The 21,165-nt window shown below is 40.3% G+C and overlaps 1 protein-coding gene across 8 annotated transcripts in view; it reads right to left on the reverse strand.

Moving 5' to 3' along the window:
- Positions 1-21,165, reverse strand: part of PTK2 (protein tyrosine kinase 2) — a 189,396-nt gene that overhangs the window by 125,358 nt on the left and 42,873 nt on the right. For 3 of the 8 annotated variants that reach the window (XM_054650467.2, XM_077189408.1, XM_077189412.1), the window contains exon 1: positions 5,742-6,347. The exons of 2 other annotated variants lie outside the window; for them this stretch is intronic. In XM_054650467.2, coding sequence (XP_054506442.2) covers positions 5,742-5,844 — 103 coding nt within the window. In that variant the 5' untranslated portion in view covers positions 5,845-6,347. Of the gene's footprint in view, positions 1-5,741; positions 6,349-21,165 lie in introns of those variants that run through there. 3 more of the 8 variants (XM_077189394.1, XM_077189389.1, XM_054650410.2) reach the window with 2 other exon arrangements.

A 21,165-nucleotide genomic window follows, 5' to 3' on the forward strand; every position in this document is an offset into this window, starting at 1 on the left:
TGGGCAACCACCAGTGACCTCCACACCTCAATCACCTCCATACCTCAGCAACCCCTGTCCTTGAAAACCCAGCAGGGAAAACTGGCACTGGCACTTCTCAACATGGATTCAACAGGAGATACTGCAGGGATCTCATTGCTTTTGCATGATGATGAAATCTTCATGAATGATACAATATTTCTGTAACTCCTCTAATCAAATACATTTATGATGTCCTGTACTTAAGCTTTTTTAATATAGTATTTACAAAGATATTTATGTCTGGCTTTTGTTTGTTTTGCTGAGTTATAGAATTCAGCAGCTTGTACAGATTACTATATTGTTATAGTGTATGTTAATCTATAATATCTCCAGTTTTTAGTAATTCCATGAACAAATGCATATCAGGTCATGAATTTAGGAATATTAGCGAGGTTTTTTTTTTCCCCAGACAATTAATGAAAAGTACATACTCTTTGCTGGCACATCAGTATTTTTACAAGACATGAATTTGCAACTATTCAATCTCAGCAACACTACAGCAACTGAAGGGTTGAGACAACCTAATACATTTCTTAGAAATACAACACCAGTCACAAAAGCTCATTTCAGTACCACAGTCCTACCAATAAAAGCTTCCAAAAGAGACATTGCCCATGAATTGCATTTGATAAAAACATAAAAACATGTAAGAGATCATCTTTGGTATCTAATGCTGAAATACTGCAAGTCTTGCCAGGGTAACTGGGCAAGTAAAATTATGCACATGTCTGTAGATGTATTTTACATACAGAAAATAAATATACACAAACACGCAATGGGACTTGTGATAAAGAAATTTCAAAAATAAACTGAATAAGAAAGCAATTAGGGCTATAAACTCCTGGTTAACTTTTCTGCTTAATGCATCATTTCCAACAATGAAACATTCACTTGGGTTCCAACTTCCACACTTTGCTGTTAGACTTGTTTTCCAATGCTTCTTTAAAAGGATATTTCAAACATTTTGTTTTCCTTGCTGAAGTTTTCGGTTTTTTCCAGGCAGCTCAGAATTTAATTCCAAGCTGCTTCACTGGCTCATTACCAGGTGCTACAATTGATAAGATCACACATCTCCATTACCCAGGGAACACCAAATGCTCCCCCAGCCCTTAAAACAATCACTTTCCTTTCTTGTAAGAATATCTCAAGCTCCATCTTCCATTCCAGTCGTCTTTGAATACGAACAATCACCCCAGTGGGAATGCAGCAGACTCCCTTAGCTGCAGAGTTCCTGTATTTTGAAGAATATTGAGCTACCACACGCTGTGCTGTAACACTGAAAGGGAACCCCCTCTTGCTCTTCCAGATTATTTTCCACCTTTAAATATATACAGGCATATCAGGAATATGATACTCTGAGCAATCCAGTCTAGTGGAAGGTGCCCCTGCCCACGGCAGGGAAGCTGGAACTAGACAGATATGTAAGGTCCCTTCCAGCACAAACCATACTGTGATTCTATGAACTTTTTCCCTTTAAAAATTAGTGGTTTGATGAGATTAATGTTATTTTTCTTCTTTCTACAAAAACATCACAAAAAACCCAGGAACCGAAGAGATGCTTTTCATGGTTTGCAAGTCTCATAGCTCAAGAAGCTACAAAGTTATCACTAAGTTGAACAAAAGTTTCGGTAACATTACCATTCAGCAGGAAATGGCCAATGTAGCCCACATGGTTAGCCAACAACAGACTGTCAAATGACAGACCAGACTTTTCCCAGTTGTTTTCCCCTCAGACACCAAGGGAAAAGCACCAACTGCCACTCCTAAACTACACCTATAGAGCAAAGAAAAAAATGCAAGAGCAGGTGCTTCCCTCCAGTCACTTCAACTGAAGCTGACTGAGAAGATGCAGCAGAACACTCATACAAACAGAATGGCTTTTTTTCCTTTCTATACACAAGAACAATTATATTTCCATGTTACATATACAATGTCTATGTCAAAGAAGCAGGATATCTTGCTTTAGAGATTATTTACCTCCTACAACCTTCATAGCAACTTCCCTTACTCTATTTTCTATGACTGTGTCCCTCTTAGTGATCACCTATCACATAAAAACCTAAGGGCCTGTTGGACTGAATGTTATCACTCTGTCAGCAAAACAGCAGAGATTTATGACATGGAGATGAAGGAGAAACAGCTCTGACCTCCTCTCTTATGCATCCAACTGTCTTGCTTATATTCAACTCATGACCAGCAGGTCCCATCTGAGCACACCCCCTCAATCAGCAGGGCTCACCAAAAAACAAACCCACAACAATTCACTTGGAACTGCTTCTGTCTTTAAAGAAAGATTGCAACATCTGCAGTAGGGCAAAACTCTTTCCCGGCAGATTAAATACATTTCACAACACAGGTTAAAATTTTTAATATTTCTTTTAGTCAAGAGCAGGTTTTTGACTGAATTTGGCTCAATTAAGCCAGTATAGATTTTCCATGTTAGTTTGAATGGCTGAGTTTAAGGACTGTGATCACCCTGCAGTAACAACTCACATGGCACACACTGAATTACATCAATTAATTGTTCATAAATGACTAAACAGAGCATTTCTGGAAGATATTCAAGAAACTTCCTCCTCCTTGGGGTGGATAATTCACAGACCTATAGCAGAGCTGCCCAGCTACCCTTGGCTGTCACGTTTACACTGCTTTCACCCAGTTATTGTGTAAGGTTAAAATGGCAGGAATTCACAGGAAACACAAGAAAAAAGTTCACCAGCAAAAGTATCTAGGTCGAAGTGTAATACATTACACTAGTAATGACTTTAACAAATTTCAGAGATGTTAGTGAAAAGTCTTTAATGATCCATGACTACTTTCTAGTCTGCTGTTACAGGCAGAAAGGAAACCCCCCTGTATCATACCAGCACAAAGTGTCAGCACTTGGCTGGCAAAGGAGTGGTGACTGCTCAGGGATCAAGACAGGCACTTCAGCATCCCCCAAAGCTGCAACTGAGCTTCAGGATGATTAGTCCACAAGACCTGACATTTTAATTTCCAAATTACTTAATGAGAGGGAGGAAGCAGCCAAAAATGTCTTACTCCTATCCTGATAAAGAAATACAGACTTATTGAGAAGAAATATGCCAGCAACAAAGTACACACTTTCTCTTCAGTCACCCATCAGAATACCCTCAAATCTGGAGTGTGCAGATCCAGAATAAATTATTCAATTCAGTAACACCACTTAGATTAGATTTAGATTTGGAGAGGAGGCAAAAAAACAACAACACAGATTCCCACAAGTACTTTCTAAAGCAAGCAAATATCTTCTTCTCTGTAGCAGTCCTACAGACAGGGCACAGAATTGGCTGCAATTAGGTCATCCCACGCTATCGCTAAGAAGATTTGACGATTTCAGATTTAAGAACGCTAAAAAAAAGTGGAACCTCTGTATGAACACAGACTCACTGAAATATTTCAAAGCCTTTTCAAAGAACAAACATTGTTGAGATCACACCTGGTGCAATGAAAGCTCAATCTGTCCCATTCAAAAGAGAACAGAGCACTTAGAAAGTAAGTTATGGATAATAAAATATACACATCAAGATCCCATTTTAAGACATTATAAAATACTTCAAAAGTTTTATCAGTTTTTACTACAGGTAACCTGACACTTTACCAGAAAAACCAAAGAGGCATAATAAAGACATCAGAACTAAATGGTTCTCTCATTAATATATTACCTTTCTTGGACTGCAGATATCTCACAGCCCTTATCAAAGTAGGCCAGATCCGTCTCATTTCCCTAAGGTTAAGCCGGTGAACAGTACACAAAGTAATCATCCACTAAGGCATGGCCACCATTCAATGACAAATATAGCTCAAGCTATTTCTCATCTGTCCTATTTTTTTGGGAGGCTGTGATGAAGCTTTTTCTAGAAATCATCACAACTGGCAGCTGTGAAGATCCTGGTGCCTTTGTCCTCTTACGCAACCCCTGGTGTTCCCCTTCTCCCCCCAACAGGAATAACAAGAGATTACAGGGCTGCTCTCCAGATTTTGGGGCAGAGGGGACGGACAAGCAATCTTCCCTGAAGTCATGTTCTGAGAACACAGGCGACCAGAGGAAGAGGTGGGATCATTTTTCATTCATTTCAGTAGCTGGAATGGGTGGGGGGGATCAATAGGTTTTATCATGGCCCAATGCATCCATCCCCAGCCCTGCTGGGGCATCCTCTGGGACTGGAGTAGGGGGGAGAAATTGATACTTCAATACTAAGCAGCCTGAACAGCAGATGGCAAAAGCTTGCTTTTGCTTTCAGAAGATTCTTCTTCCCTACTTTTAAAAGTTACTTTCTTGGAGGTACTTTCATCCTGACCCTCACAATAGTCCAAGGAGATGAATCCAAATTTCATCTAATACTTCTGTTACCCAATTTATGACACACAGATCTGGCATTGTTGTTACCCCCTTCACGGTAAACAAGTTTTACTAAAAGCAAAGGACACTCTGTATTAGCTTTGTTTCCAGCTACCGTTACTCATTGTTTACTAAATATTATTCCCTTGTGAGCTGACAGGTTCTGTACTTCATGAAACCAGGGTGTGGCATTCCACTTTTCCCATTTCTAAGTCGATTCTACTGTGTGGTATAATATGTCAGTGTGTGGCAAGGACTAAAGTATTTCTGAAAGGTGCAGAAAGCAGGCAGGACAAAGTGTTAAATGCTTCTTCGTGTGACCTCCTAATTACTAGACAATAAAAACTGTAAATAAATTCAATTTTTTTTCCAAACAACTAATCAGCAGCTATGCCTATCGAATCCTTAGTTCAGATACGTTTACCCTGTACTTCTGAAGTAACTGGCTGTCCGTGATCCAAGATTACGGTGACGCAATACTTCACTGCCAGTTTCTCTTCCAAAAAAGAAAGTACATTGAAATGAAAGCAAGCACGAGGAAGGTTATGCTTACAACCAGCAACATTCAACTTTTTACAGTTGTTTTCCATCTAAGGAAGATTTGATTCTTTAGCTACTAACAGAATTTCGACCTTAATCCCTGTAAAGTCACATCCACAACTCCAATATACAAGAAACGTCCAGATGATAATACGGTAAATATTAAAGTCTTGGGGTGCAAATTAAGATTATCACGTGAATTACTTTCCCATGTCCATCTAACTATTGTTAAGCCTCAATTTCAAGTCCAACCGTCTAATAGTAATAAATTCATGCTCTGTGGCTACTTATTGTCTCCGTTTGGGGGTGGGTAATAGGGGTGGCAAATTCAGAGACATCAAGTAAAAACATGTGAGTCTTCCGCTCCCTACGATCAGGATCAGACACTTAAAAACTACTTCTTCTAAAAGGTGAGTGAAAGCAGGATCACCCTCGCAGCGGCTTCAAACATACAAAGATCACAAACAAAGCCGTCAGATCCTCACATCAGTGCAAGTACAAACCAAACAGCTCAAGCGCTCTTTTCATTTCAAATAATTCTTAAAGGCTGAGGGAGAAAAAAAAAAAAAAAAAACAAAAAAACAAAACACAAAACCCGAAGCATCCCAGCTGTCAGGTGAAGCAGCTCCTGCGGAGGGGCAGCTCCGCACTGCAAGCGCATGACCAGAATATTTATTTTCTAGCTTGGCTTTGAGAGGAAAAAAACCATGGAACCACAGGTGGTAAAGCGTTAAATTAAGAGGGAGAGAGAAATGCATACAGATATATACATACACACACATACACACTCTTATATATAAATAAAAGGTCGGAGTACCTTTAGCCCAGCACATGGGGAAAGGGCTGCAGCCGCTTTTCTCCATGCAGCCCGCACCTGCCCGCCTCGGGGGCTGCTGCCCGGCCACCTCCAGCAGCCACATACACGGAGCGTGCTCGATGCCGGCCAGCTCCGGCACACAATGTCCCGATTCAGCGCTCCGGGCTCCTGCGGGGGGAGGCTGGAGCCGCCTGGACGTGCCGGATCCCGGCGAGAGGAGGGAGCCCCGGCCCTCCCCGGGGCGGTGCGCCTTCACCTGGCTGCGGGGGGAGCGCGGTCCCCCGGCCCGCCCGGGGCTCCAGCGCGCTCCGCTGCGGGGAAGCCGCGCCGCTGCCTCATCTCCCCCCGCCCCGGAGCATCATCCTCGTCCTCCACCTCCTCCTCCTCCCCGGGAGCGGTGCCGAGGCGGAGTGAGCCCTGCGGAGGAGGGCGGGCAGGGGCGGGAGGCGATTACCCGGCTGCCATTAATATGCTAATCCCCGTCTGCTGCCCGCGCCCGGCCGGCTCCGGTTCACCCTGGGCGCAGAGGCAGAGCGGGGGAAATGCGCTGGAAACGCCGCCCGGCCCGGCCGCGGACCGGCCTCGCTTCGCCGCCGCTGATGTTCCTGGTCCCGCACCGCCCCTCCCCTGCCGCACCCGCGTTTTGCCATCGCTTTTACACATTTGCTGTGTCCGCTTACCGACACAAGCGCCAGGCATCCTAAAAGCAAAACTTGGCTTTAAGCGCACGGGAACTTCCCTAAAAGCGCTGGAGAACTTCCCCAAAGTTCAGCAGGAATTGGGGTCACACGCTCCATCAGCACTTGCCTCACTCCACGAGATTAAGGATGGAAGAAGCCCGGCAGGGCTGCTTGGCCCTGAAGAATGAATATCGCAGCCCACGCCAGTCCTTAGTGCCACATCCAGCCCCCTCTAAAGCCGGGGCTTCTTTATTGACTTCTCATCACAAGGCAAAGGTCACCTCAAACACTCACCCCAGATGGTGAAGGGCCTTTGTTTCTTCTTAACTTTGTAGCACCTAACACCAAAACTGCTTAAAATAGTTTTCTTTTAAAATGATGAGAATAAATACTGCAAAAGCCAATGTTTATAATAATCACACAACCAGGCAGAATGTGTGTATGGAAATAAAGCAAATATCCATTTTACAGCAAAGTATTTCACAAAAATTATAAATAACTATTTCAGCTAGAACACGTATTAAAATCAACAGGAACGAGATTCACACTTATCATTAAAGCTCTTTATATATTCCACGGTAATCTCTTCTCACTCCCAGCCCTCAGCAGTAAGGCGTGAGGCTTATCCAAGACTAGAACCAAAAGGGAATTAATCTAAAGCCAGCAGCCTTCAACTTAACCTATCTGCCTACTTGTAGCAGCATGCACTCGTCTACAGCATATGTTTAATTACCACTCTTTACTGCCATCTCATTTCTCAATATACTGACTGGCCTTGCAGAATTAGTGGTCAAAATTCTTGATTAAAAAAAAAAAAAGAATTTTTAGCAACTGCGTTTAACTATTGTCTGCTTCTCTATTTAAACGAGAAAAAATATTCACTGGAAAAAAAAAAAAGAAAAAGAGAGAGAGAGATTAGGCCACAAGCAGGCCCATCAGATGTTCTGCATCACTGCTCAGGCACAAAGCTCTTTCTGGGGCTGAAGAAAGCCAAAGGGAACTGAAGACATGCCTGGGTGCCTTCCTCCCCCACCACAAAGTTTTCCAAGCCCCTCAGTGTTACACAGACAGACAAACACTTCTAGGGACAAGGTCGATTATATTTACCTTCAATAATAAAGCAGAACATGCTACAGTAAATATTTAAATCCCCCAATTATTGTAGTAGTGTGGGTACCGAAGGGGCACAGACAGGCTCAGTGCCCCTCTGGTTCATGCTGCAGCTGGCAGGGCAGGAAATCTGCTTTTACACATCCAGCTCTGCCATTGGCTTCCTTGGTGACCTTGAGCAAGTCAGACTTGTTTCCTTCAAAAAAGGAAACTGCAGATACTTCAGTTTTCCTTCCATTGGTTTGTTCTGTGCTCTAGGGTGTAAAATATATTTTTAAAAATGTGTTTCTTCTATGAAACAAAAATGCTTTCCAGAAAAGCAGATAAAAAATATCAAGAAGTAAAAAGGGGGGGAAGGTTTAAATTAAATTTTATTTATAAAAACAAAACCCTTTAAATATCAACTGGTAAGTGCATTACCAAGGACAGTTTTAATAAACAGAATGTGTGGACTCTGTATTCTTTACACTTTTAACAGATGAGGCTAATACAGATTATCAATCCAAGTGTCAAGAGATACTGCCTGCTCATATAATAGCAGTATTATATTCATTCCTCTCAAGGACATATCTTCTTGTTTTTGTATTAGACTACAAAATGAAGGTGAAAACTAAGTACTTCATAACATGAGAATTTTTTAAATTCAATTTTAGAAGCTGTTCAACATTTTACACCCCAAATATGTATTTTTTCACTTAAACCAAGTGCTTCCTTGATGCTTTTAAAAAAATACTTAATATCTATTTGTTATTATAAGAAGTACACAGTGGACATATGCTCATCTTCTTCTTTAAAATAACATGATAATCTTTTTCTGCACCAAAAAAAAAAAAAAAAGGCCAAAAGCATAAAATTTATGTTCTGGAGATGTTCAGAAACCCCAAAATTCCAAGTTGCAGGGAGGAAGGCAGGCAGGGATGAAGCAGCAGCAGACAAGGCACAAAGTGAAAAAAAAACCCCAAACTTCAGAAGTTAAATACATCTCCAGTATACAGAGTATACTGAGTATTTACAACATTTTATAAATACTGCTCCTCAAGTAGGTATCTGGGCAGCATTTATGTAAAGTAATCTGTTTTAAGTAATGCCAATCAGATTATACCATTTACTGAGGTAAGAAACATCTGTCAGAAATTAGGGCTGTGGAACAGGAGCATTGGTTCTTGTTGTGCAAGATGCATTTGCTGACACACTCTGATAGTATGTGTGTAGCAGTTTCTGGGTAAGCAATGATGATAACAGCTATCAAAGAAAAACCTAAAAAAGTATTTAATAGAAAAAGAAGAATTCATAAGTTTTTACTAAGAATATGTAGAAGCACTGGCCATTTTCCTTAGCACACATTCTAACCAGAAAAAAAGCTCAGACTACCCCAATAACAACAGACAGGCCAAGGTCAGCTAAGAAATGGAATTCTGCCCCAAGAAAATTCAAGTTAAGACTTTTCTGCTATGACTATGATTTTGTTGCTCAATTTCAGCTTGTTTTTAAAGACTACTGATTATCAGCATCAGCTTTTGGAAAGCAAGAGGGGAGGAAAAAAGTGAGAAGTATTTTTTTAATTGTACCAAGGCATTAAGTTTTTAAAATTTTCTTTGTGGTGCTGAGCCTGTCTCCTATTGATGTCGCCTTCAAAAATCAAGAAGCTCTGGGGAGCAAAGGGTTAAACAGCAGGGTTTAGTTTTTTACAACTGTAATACATATAAAAGGCTGTCTGATTTTTTCCACTCAAGCTTATCCAAACAAAAACAAAGATCAGGCCCATCACACAAACTGGCAAACCCTGGCTTTCTCCATGGTCATGTCCAGAGCTGGAACTCCTGGGGATGTCCCAGAGACCTCATCAGCACAGAACTGACCCCAGTTTCTCCCTCAGTAAATGCCATTATTAGGAACTCTCTGCTATTCAACTAATTTTTTTTCACAACAGTTAATATCTCTATTCAACAATAGCAATAGCTGGCAAGTTGGAGCATTGTTAGGAAGGAGACCAGGACAGAACCAAACAGGGAATACTTGTCCAAGTTCCACTGTGCTGAGAAATCAAACTGAACTCAGGATTTGGAAACTGTGAAGAAAACAGACAGATTGGTACCAGGGTAGTGCTGCAGAGCAGAACAGAAATTTGCTTTTCAGCTCCTCTCCAGCAACACCTCAGCCACCAGACGAACAGCAACAGAGATCTCCTCCAAGGGAGAAAAGAGCAGCCCATTCACTTGTTAGAACAAAAACAAAGAGCTAGAGCCCAGGGCACAGCCATGACATCAGCATTAGGGCTGGAGGCACCTCTGCTCTGGAGACAGGACAGAGTGAGGAATGTTCAGCCTGGAGAAGGCCCCAGGGAGATCGTGGAGCCCCTTCCAGTGCCTGGAGAGGGACTTCTGACAAGGGCACATGGTGACAGGACAAGGAGGAATGGCTTTGAACTGAAAGAATATGTGTTTAAATTAAGTATTAGGAAGCTATTCTTCACTATGAGGATGGTGAGACACATCCAGAGAAATCATGGATGCCCCATCCCTGGAAGTGTTCAGGGCCAGGTTGGATGGAGCTTTGAGCAACCTGGTCTGGTCTAAGGTGACTGTGTCCATAACAGGGGGTGGGAAGTAGATGATCTTGAAGGGCCCTTCCAACCTAATCTGTTCTGTGATGCTTATTATGATTCTGGATTCAATAATTCATAGTCTTAGCCACTTCATGGGCTACTGTTTATCACTCTAGTAATTTCTAGAAGCTGAAGAGCAAGGGCAATGTTTTGAAGGAGATCTGCAAATTCCTGTAGGAGATGGAAGAAGAGTTCATTGCATTCATCTAGGTGACAAAGAAAGTTTTCAAACAAAGTTTACCCTCAGAACAAGTGCAGGATTTTTCTGGTAAAGCCACAAATGCTCTCTACCATGACAACTGCAGCCCACAAAGCTGAGAGTGGCTGATGAATGTTCTAAAAATTAGAACATGTTTATTGATCAAGTGACAGTCTTCTGCATCTGAATTAATTCACTTTTCCTAGTTAGTATCCAGAATTCCTCAAACATGCTGTCCAGACACTGTAACTGCACTGTAATCTTCATTCATTTTCATTCCCTCAAGTTAGTTCTTCGTGCGAGTTTTTTCTAAATATTCTAATTATTCTTTGGGTATATGCATTATTTTAAAGTGTAAAATATAATCTACCCTAAGTTTCCTCTTAGCCAAAGTCAAACAAACATCATCTTTGTTCACAGGAACTACTGAAAAATGGTGCATTGTAATTAGAACAAATCCAAAATGACAACTCCTGACCTCTGCCTTACTCTAAACTCAGGTTTGCTAAGGCTGTTTTGCAAATCTGCCTTGGATAACCTGGTCTCTATCACCCTTGCCTCCAAGGAACTCTTTCTGCTCCACCCACACCTCCTCTAGCTCAGTTTCCTCCTGAACACCCTTTGCCAAAGGGCACAGAGGACAACAGGGTGATGGGCTCCAGGACCTCCAAAGGTCTCTGCAGACTGAGAACCTCTGTCATCATTCTCCTGCCACCAGAGATGGTCTTTCTTATTTAACTCTGAGCATTCTGACAGCAGAACTGAAAGAAAAATGATATTTTACTTTAAGTGTCAAAATCCAAGCCCAGTTTTTCAACAGAAATGATTCAGCACATCTGAGAGGCAGCATCACCTCCATGAATTCATTTTAGACTTTGCAATATGAGCAAACTCTAATTCCATGCTCCAGACTACATTAGGCCATTTTTCTCCTGAAGAAGAAAGATAGAGAGCACTTAGATAAACTCATTCTAGAATATAAACTGCTGAGGATCTCTGCTTAAGACATTCTTTTGGCAAAAAGTCAGTCCAATACTGAATTTATTGTTACATTTCTCCATTTGGTGAGCTTAATAGTAGGATAATCTTGGGTATTCCCAAAAAGTTCAGAGTTTTAAAACAACACTTTGTGACCCTCTGAACCATGGTCACCTGTTTAGCTTTATGATCTTCTGAGCTACATTTTATAACAGTAGTTGTCAGAATTCATTGGTTTTATTTTCAAATCTTAACCTATTGTAGTAGTGAGGTGGGGAGCAAGACAGATCAGGCTGTTGGGAGAGAGCAGGAGGAATCCATTGTTAATGAGGTTTCCCACACCTCCCCTTCCCAAGGGATCCTGTGATGCTGTGCAGCAGAGCAGGCAGCAGTGCGGCCTCCCAGCCTCTGCTGTTAAGAAAACAGATGTTAAAAGGGACACTAAGTTAACTTTAATTTTATTATTCCATAAATAAAGGCTAGCCATTTTTTAAACCCATATGGGTTGTATTAGTTTTCAGGCATAAAAGTTGTAGCAGATTTCCCTGTGGGTGGATTAAGCTGCTCATCTTCTCCCACTTCCTTCCATTTATTTTTTGAAGACTGCTGTAGAGAAAGATAAAGTCAATGCCATGAAAGATGAAAAAGGTTTAAAATTACTCCTTCCTTACACTGATTCAAAATCTCTGTTTCTTCTTGTTCGAGGCTATTTACAAAAAAATCCACCCAACAAAACCATTTCTATCCTCAGGACATCTCTGAGAAGTTCATTCACTATTCCATTGCTTAAAGCTAAATCTACTTCATGGACACCTGGAGAGAAGAGGTGAAAAAAAAGAGAAAAAGTGAATCCTACACATGCTATTCTTTATTTTACTGCAAAATATAATTTGGTCTGTGACAGATTCACTGTGCTTATCAGTTTGCATTGTGTATCTTCAGCCTCCAATGTGGGGGGACTAGAGGAGGAGTCCAGAGGCACTCTCCAAATGGTCACCAGAACTTTCCTTGACCTAACAAAAACCTTCCATTTATGAGGTAAACACAGTAGAAGGTATCTGAAGGGGAAGGAGCCCAGCCCTTTGATGCTGTTTAAAGGAATTGCATTTTGTGAGGATTACTTTTGCTCAGTGGAGGAGATTCAGAAGTGGATCAGTTGACCTTACAGATTCTTAAAATCCACCTTTATCAATTCAAGGGTAACCTAGAAATAATTAGCCACATCTTCTAAGAGGGATCTAGGAAAATAAAGTTGCTTCTGGGTCAGCAAATCTCTTCAGTGTCTTCTTGTGTCTGCTGCTTTCTCTCTCATCTATCTAAGAAGAAATTAAACAAAAAAGTAAGAAAGCTGTGCAGCCATGTAGGGCCACATGGTTATTTACCAGAAATGGTGTCACCTGGATGTGTCTTTCCTGTCCTGCTTCTCCTCAAGATGCCAAATACAAAGCTAAAACAACAGCTCATCAAACTCTTTCAGTTGCAAGCATCTTTTTAGTTGAACCTGACTCCCAGTGTTACATAAACCACAGATATAACATCAGCAACTCCTCAGACTCCCAAGCTATTAAATGCAATTACAAACTGAATAAAACAGTAATCCATGACCTCACAATAATGCAGTATTTTTCCATTTATGTATGAAAACACACTGGTGGAACAGTTCATATTGTATTTCTTAGTGAAGGATGAGCATAGCAAAAATCCCTTATATATAAACAAACTCTTATAGGCTAAAACAAAGAGCTATTTAAGTTTAAAATTCCAGAGTCACAGAACAAAGCAACAAGCCAATGCTGATACCCTTCAAGTCTAAGAAAGCAGAAAATTAAACATTAATTTTTAATTCTTACAGAACATCTTTTAAAAGTTTTGTAACACAAACATTAATGTGCTTACTATATTACCAAGCAAATTCAGTGCCTGAGCTATCAAGCAAAGAACAGCATATTTAAAAAAATAAGAAAATATTGTTAAACAGGCACAAATCCCCCTTCCTCTCTGAAATTAGCAAAATCTGGATTGAAAAATTCCAAGAAATAGTTTGATGCTTTGTTTAGGAGAACCTCTAGTAGAGGCCAGGTGTAACGGAACCTCTAAGCCACACAAAATTCAATTCCTATTCACTTCAATCAAGTGAATCTTCCTATTTTGTACCAAGAAGGGATATTCACTTTTCAGGAACTTTCAGTTACATTGCTGCTTCATGAGACCAGCAATAAACTTCCAAGGATCAGCTCCTCAGGCAGTCATTTTATGCTGCTACAGGGAATAAAAGGTCATCCTCAGCTAACACAAAATCTTTTATTCAATGCAAAATCCACCACCTTAAATAGCCTCATTTGCTCCTCCAATTACACAAGACTGCACAGTTCTGCTGAACAAGTTCTGTTTACCTAGGAAAATGCCTGCAGAGTGGTGTCAAAGAGCTCAGAAACACAAGAACTTGTTGCTTCATCTTAAGAAAGGCATCCAGGAGCTCAGCACCAAATGCAGCTCAAGTTATGGAGCTGTTACAGGATGGAGCAGCATTCAGTGTCAAAGGCAGCACATATCCACATATCCCCTCTCTGCATCCTTTCAGATCTGGAAATTGATGAGCAGACCAATGCAACCTCTGCTCTGTAGCTCCAAACTCAGCTGAGCTTGAAGTGCTGTGAGCTTTACCCAGGGACTTGACAACTTCAGCACAAAAGGCTTTGATGAAGATGGAAACAGATGTGCAAGAATGCTGATATAAAAATGAAAATAGGCAAGGCCAAGATGTACAAAACCAACTGATACAGCTGGGAAAGATGTCTGGGCACAGCCCTTCTTCAGATCTGAAGAAGGGATGTTAAATAAGTATCCTATGTCTTCAGATGATAAACAAAAGATCAAAAAGCCAAAAAAACTCCTTTCTGATGGCAGCTTGAATGACCTACTTTACCAAACATCACAGGGCCAGCACTGTCAGCATGTAACAGCATCTGACAGGGCCAAGAGCTCATCTCTTGCACAGTTCTGAGCTGCAGAGCACAGCTTCCAAAAAACCTCTGGTACTGCTCTCCACAATCCCATTTGATGCATTTCAAGACTCAGCACTCAAGCTTTTAAGTGAACATGAGTCCAGGACAAAGAAATATCAGTGCCTGCATAAACAGAGGAAGAATATAAACCTTGTCCTGCCACACAGACATGAAGAAGAAATGTCATAAACTTAAACTGGGAGTAGGAGAGTTCAAGGACCCTGAAATAAATGCCTAATAAGATTTTTTAAATTGCAGAAGAAGATGTGAAACTGTCATCTTAATAGGTTAAATATCTTCAAGGAATGACTTAAGTCACGTTTGCCTTGGGGTAGGTAGAATTGTTTCACCCCTCAAGTTTTGAAGTCATTAGACAAAGCCTGATCACTGTCCTTAAAATTTTTACTTAATACTCTACTTTTAGAAGTTCTATATAAAAATCTCAGTAATTATGTTACTGATGTTTCCAGCAGCTCAGTGGTAGTCACTACCTCCAACACCTCACTGGATCATTTGCCTCCCTCACCCTTCTCTATTGCAAAGCCTCAAATTTCAATACCTTTTACTCCACCTCTGGGAGGGCACGTAGATGACCAGGGAACAGTCAGCAGGAATTTCAGTGCTAATCAATAATTTTTTACTGGGACTAAAAGCCTTAGTAGCAGTCTAACCTTTCCTTAGTACCATAAAACTCCCTAAGTTGGAAGGGACCCACAATTTTCATCAAGTCCAACTCCTGGCCCAGGATAGGATCCCAGACAATCCCCCCATGTGCCTGAGAGAGTTGTCCAAACACTCCTGGACTGTCAGGAATGCTGCTGTGACCATTTCCCTGGGAAATCTGTTCCAGTCCCCAGCCACCCTCTGGGTGAAGAACCTTTTCCTAATATCCAGCTTAAACCTCCCCTGACACCGTTTCTGGCCATTCCCTCGGGTCCTGGTCACCACAGAGAAGAGATCTGTAGTGGAGATCAGAGATACTAATTCAGCTGCTCTTCAAATCCATGAAAATTGGCTTCACTGAGACATCTGAAGACAATGTGAATCACAACATAAAGTCTATTAATCCTGGAAATACAGTTCCAGTATTTCTCTGTATTAAGCCTTTCACAAAAAGAGTTATCAAAGATAATTCTCCCCGATTGTCATGGAAGAAAAAAATCAAACCATGTGAAACCATTCCAGTAAGTCATCTGAATGGACAATAACTAGAAACTTCAAAGATCTTCTTAAAGGAATAATTAGTGCACAAAGATATAATCTGGAAAACATCTTTGTGCCGGAGTTAAACAATGTAAGAATTCCTTAAGAAGTTTCCCATCTATCTCAAGTGTAATTCCAGCCCACTAATGGAAGCACAGGCATTTAACAGCCCTCTTCTGTTATCCTGACCCTTCCTCAGAGTTAAGTCCTGAGGAAAAATCTTGCTACAAGAACAGACTTTGTTGTCGTTAAGTTTGACCCTTCTGTATGAAAACCTGAAGAACATCAGCTTTATACCTGACAAAAGAATTTTTGTAGCTTTTCATATTCAAATTAGTGGTCCCCAGAGAAAAGGCCTGCATGACACACCACAGTTATCATAAGGTGATGGGATATTTTCTTAAATGTGTTCTTATTTTAAATATTACATTTAATATTTTCTTCTGAAAATAAAAAAGGGAAGGGGGGAAGCCATAGGTATCGATTTTTGTTCTTACTTCCTTTTCCCAGCCTTCGCTGTACAAACAAAGCCAGCACAAACAAGTTATGGGCTAAGGGCACAAGGAGAGGGTTCAAACTATACATTAAGGATGTAAAAATAAACGAAAGGAAAGATCATATAATCCTTTATTTATGGTCATTTTAGGCGTAACTTACAACAAAACACTTGATTAAAGTTCACCGTGCAATGTTTTTCCTCTTGGTTCACTGTAGTCAGTGATGTTCCTCTTCAAACAAGCTCGTGTGTATTTTGGGAGAAGATCCCAAGCCACTCCCAGCCCAGGTCTTGCAGAACAAAACACACACTAATAACTAACATTTTGTATAAGCCAACCACACAAGATCCAGCTTGATACTGAGATTCTTTCTTTCAGTCCCACTGTTATCCCCACCCTTCCTTTACTCCATAGCTGTTGCTGTGAAGACCCTGGGTAGTAACACACTCCAACACTACAGCAAGGGGTTACAGAAATTCACAGAAGCTGCACTTTCTGTGGAACAGTTGTATAAAAACAGTCAATGCATTGTGAGCATCAGCAGAACAGACTGAAGAACACAACGTTAGGAACCATGATTTTTGGACTCTTCAGTTTGCCACATTTCATCTTCTCCTTAAGTAATTCTGCACCAGATCAAGACAGTTTGAGTGACTCCCACTGAAGGTTCTGCGCTGTAAAGGAGCAGCAGAAGCTCATTCCCAATATCCTGATGCCCTGATTATAACTACTCTCCATGTGCCAGGCTGGCTCTGTTCTTGGATTTGTTTTTTCTCCTGTAAAAAAGGTTGATGAATTCTCCAATTACTCTTAGCAGATACACATTCTCCACCTTGCCTATACAAAAACTTTTACAAACCAAAAAAACCTGCTATGACAAAAGTAAAAAACAATCCTGAAACCCCTAACCACTTATCAAAAACCCTTAAAAAATCTTTTTTAAATGTGCAACTATTCAATGTCCCATTTGTGTAACTTTGAAAGAGTCTAGACAAAATTTTAATTCAGATGTCCAAGTGCATCATTAGAATAACCTTTGCCAACATCCCCCCAGCTGTTTCTGCACAACCACCAGCAGCCAGTTTGCCAGCAGGAACATCCATGTGGCTGCACAGAGTGCAAAGAACTCTTCTTACTGTGAACTGCCAGGTCCTGCATATCCTCTTTAATGGCACAGGACCCACAAGGAACCACTTTTGCTCTGTATTCCTTTGACACCAAAACAGGTAAACATCTTCTCAGAGTACATAAGCATCCTGTTCCAAGCAAAACATTACTACAAGTTATTTATTTTTTGACAGCATGTAGTACAGAGCTCGAAGTTCCTCTGCAATTCCTCTGATATTGTACCAACAAAAATCTGTAGTTCACATTCAACAGTTTCTGTCCAAGGTGTCCCTTCCTCCCCACAAAAAAATAAACCCCTAAGAATTTTCAATGTTTTCTTCTTTTATACTTTGTCCAAAAGCTCTATAACTTGCCTTTTTTTTCTCTTCTTTTTTTTTTAAGAAGAATGCCAACTGTTAGTATGTTTAAAATAAAGCACTGAATGATCCCCACTCCTTGCACCCTTAACTACACAAGACAAATTCAGAAATTCACCACCTCTCAGGTGGAAGATTGACAAATCTCTCCCTGGTAAACCTGGCTGAGGACTGTCACCAGGTGCCCACATGACAATAAGGCTCAAGTTTCTTGTCCATCCTCAGCGAGAAAATAAATATTATCTTATTATTTCTAAAACAAACTTGCCAAACTAGGAATAAAATCACATTCACTATCTTAAAAATGAAGAGTATTTGCAGCTGACTTCATTCAAAGCTGAACTGCATAACTGTTATTCAGGATATTTCAGGTTATCCAGGGTGGAGCAGTCACACCATTTTCTACCACTTGCAAAAGAACAATTTTCCCTAGGAAAACTATCCATATCCCTCCAAACAGCATAATTCCTAAAGATGTCATTTGAAATATCAATTTCTAAGGAAGCAGATAAAAAATTCCAATATGTTCTAAATGAGAAATTAATTAAAACAAAGAAAAATATCTTAGATATTCCACATTCAAGTGGTACATTTGCCTATGATGCACCCTTGATTGCTGGAATTCTTCTACTTTGAGGTGACTGCCCAGGAATAAGGCAAGAACAATCCTCACAGCAGTGTGGATGTCTCCAAAACCATGGGAGCCAGAACTACAGGAAATGATTGGGGAATGTGCTGAACTGCTGATTTTTTGTTTATTTTAAAGTGTCAGACTTTATTGATCCAGCTTGTTAAGATTCATAGGGACACAGGACAGAGGATCTGAAGGACCTTTCATGTCATCAAATCTTACTCCCTCCCTGCCTCCTTATGCAATCATGTCACAGTCCCATTAAGTGCCCAATATATCAAATTTCACTTTCTTTGAGCATAAAATCAGTCTAGAGCAGGTACCAGGGTTGCCACATCATTTCCAATAAACGTGGTTTATGTCCTGATTTTTAATACATACTCTCAATTCTCTATATTGAAACTTCTTTTCTTTTACCCCCTCTCCTCCTTTTTCCTCTATCCCTTTACACAACCCCAGAAAAACAATGTTCTGCAGCCAGGGCAAGTTTCTTAACTATAAATCATTTCACAGAGTGCCCTGGCAAATGGGGGAGGATCCTGACAGCTGGAAGAAAGCAAATGGAACTTGAAGAGGGGAGGGTCTGGATGACTAAGGCTGGTCACCCTTACCTCCATCACTGACAAAGTGGAGGAAATAACAGCACTGGAAGCCACTTCTAAACAAATGAGGACAATGAGGTGATGAGAAATAGCCACCAAGGATTTATGAAAGGGAAAACATGCCTGATCAACCTAATGAACTTCTTTGATGAAAATACAAGCTTGAAGAAGATGTTGAGTTGTCATTTCTCTTAAGTTCAGCAACACTTTCAACACTGTCTCCCATGACAGCACCATAATACACAAACTGATGAAGTTATGGACTGAATAAATGGACAGAGAGATGGCCTGGAAACTGCCTGGACTGTCAGGTTCAAATTTCTAAAGGAGAAACACTACAATTTAGCTAACTTGCAGTTTCTACATGTGTTTAATATATCTCATCACCTCAGTATTAATACACAGGTCTCACTAATAAAATACACAGCCTCACTAATAAAAATGTTTTCCTTCCTAAATCTTGCTGTTGCTCTTGCCCTGTGTGGACAATTAGCTATAAAATACAGATGGGAATGCAGGAAACAGGGCAGTGTCAAAAGCACAGTCAGAATAAGCCAAGAAAGTTTCACTGGAAAGGTTGGAAAATACACAGATTTCATGTCAAGGTCTAAGCTGTCACCTCCCCAAGCCTTCAACACAAAAACACAAGACAATTGACAGTGGCAGTTTACAAAGGATAAATACATTGTTTTTCCTACTATCAGAGGTATATAACAATGGGAAAATGCATTTTAGGAGGTATAGATGATTAACCTTTTAAAACTACTCAACAAAATTCTAAAATATGAAGATTTAGAAGAGAAACTTCTTCCAAGTGACATTTAAGCTTTATCAGCAATAATCTCATCCAGCAGTAATAGCAGGGAATTTGGAAATCTAGCAATAACTCCTGCCTTGCTGGTAGTGAAAAGAATTCAAGCTACAGGCCATACCTGCATCAAAAGAAAAGTCCTCTCACATTTTCAGAGCTGTACAGGGCATGCAGGCAGATATTCTAACTTGACAGCACTAATATTTCATAAACTGTTTTCAGTTCCATACTCATCACACAAAATCATTACAGCCCAAGCCATTACAAATCTATGAAAACTAAGTTCACTGTTGCTTAAAACCAGACATTTTAGTAAAGATTTGCAAAAAAATTTGCAAAGATTCCTAGAAAAAAGAAAAAAATCCTGATTTTCAAAGGCATTACTGAAAGTACAGCTTTTAGAGAAGAAGTACAGGTTTCCTTGTGCAATCCCTTCAGCACCATGCTAGGGATTCTAAAATGAGAGGAACTGTTTGGTCCTTAGTGCAGCTTGTATTTAATTCTTACTTAACACTGAAGTGACAAATCAAAAAGCCACTATTTTGTACTTTTTTTACTTCTGCCTACACAGTTGGTTACCTTTTCCCCCCCTTTAGGCAGGGATATTAACAACAGTTCTCTGCTCATGCTACTGAGTTTATTCTCAGCTGCATGAATAATCCTTGCATAATTTATTACCCTCTGTAATACATGTGAACATTTATTTTAAGAATTCTGCATAACCTCAATTCTGTCAATTCTTGCCTACTGCAACTCTGGCAATACCTCAACTGATTTTTAATTTTCTGTCTTTTAACATCATAGGAAGAACCCAACCCTTTGGGGCTTTGGAAATTCTGGTTGCTGTATTTAAGTTCATCGCCCAGGCAGGTGTAGGTTTAGGGTAAGGAGGATCTTTTGCACAGCACAACATTAAACACCCCATCCCCTGCCCAGTGGGTAAGAGGAGGGGGAAGCAGGAGGTTGTTCAAGGCTGTGGAAAGTGCCAGGAGATGAATCTGATTTCCTTAAGTGGATCATGAGCAGGCCCTGTGTAAGCAGCAAGGCCAAACACACCAAGAGACTGAATGAGGACATGCTTTAATTCAGAAACATCTTTAGGTTGAGCTGAAATTGTGTAACTTTTCCTTTTTTTTTTGTCCTAAATGAGGACTTGGAAGTAAAAATAGTTATGAAACCATTTAATATTTCAAGATAACAATGACAGTGTGCAAACGGTGCTTACCTAAATTGTACATTATACAGCAAAAAGTGAACACAAACCCATCAGACTTAAAATGTGCTGCATATCTGAAATAAGACCTAAGCAAAAGATGTGTATTTCCTATTAATTTTTTGATACTTTATGTTCAGAGCCAGCAAAATTTTATTTGACTCACCAGATATGATCTGGAGGAGTCTTTGAGAATAAACAACTGTACCTGAGATTCAATTTTGTCATAATATTTTATTGACTTTTAAACCAATAATCCAGTGTATGTTTGTTTCTTATATTTGTCTTTATTTTCCTCTAGTTCTTTGATACAGTTTCTTGCTTGCTTACTATTTCTTCATTCTGGTAATAAAGACATATTTGCACTGCAGGATCAGGAACAAAGGACTAGCTCTTAGGAAAAGTC

The sequence above is a fragment of the Agelaius phoeniceus genome, chromosome 1 (genome assembly GCF_051311805.1).
Source record: "Agelaius phoeniceus isolate bAgePho1 chromosome 1, bAgePho1.hap1, whole genome shotgun sequence".
Taxonomy (NCBI): domain Eukaryota; kingdom Metazoa; phylum Chordata; class Aves; order Passeriformes; family Icteridae; genus Agelaius; species Agelaius phoeniceus.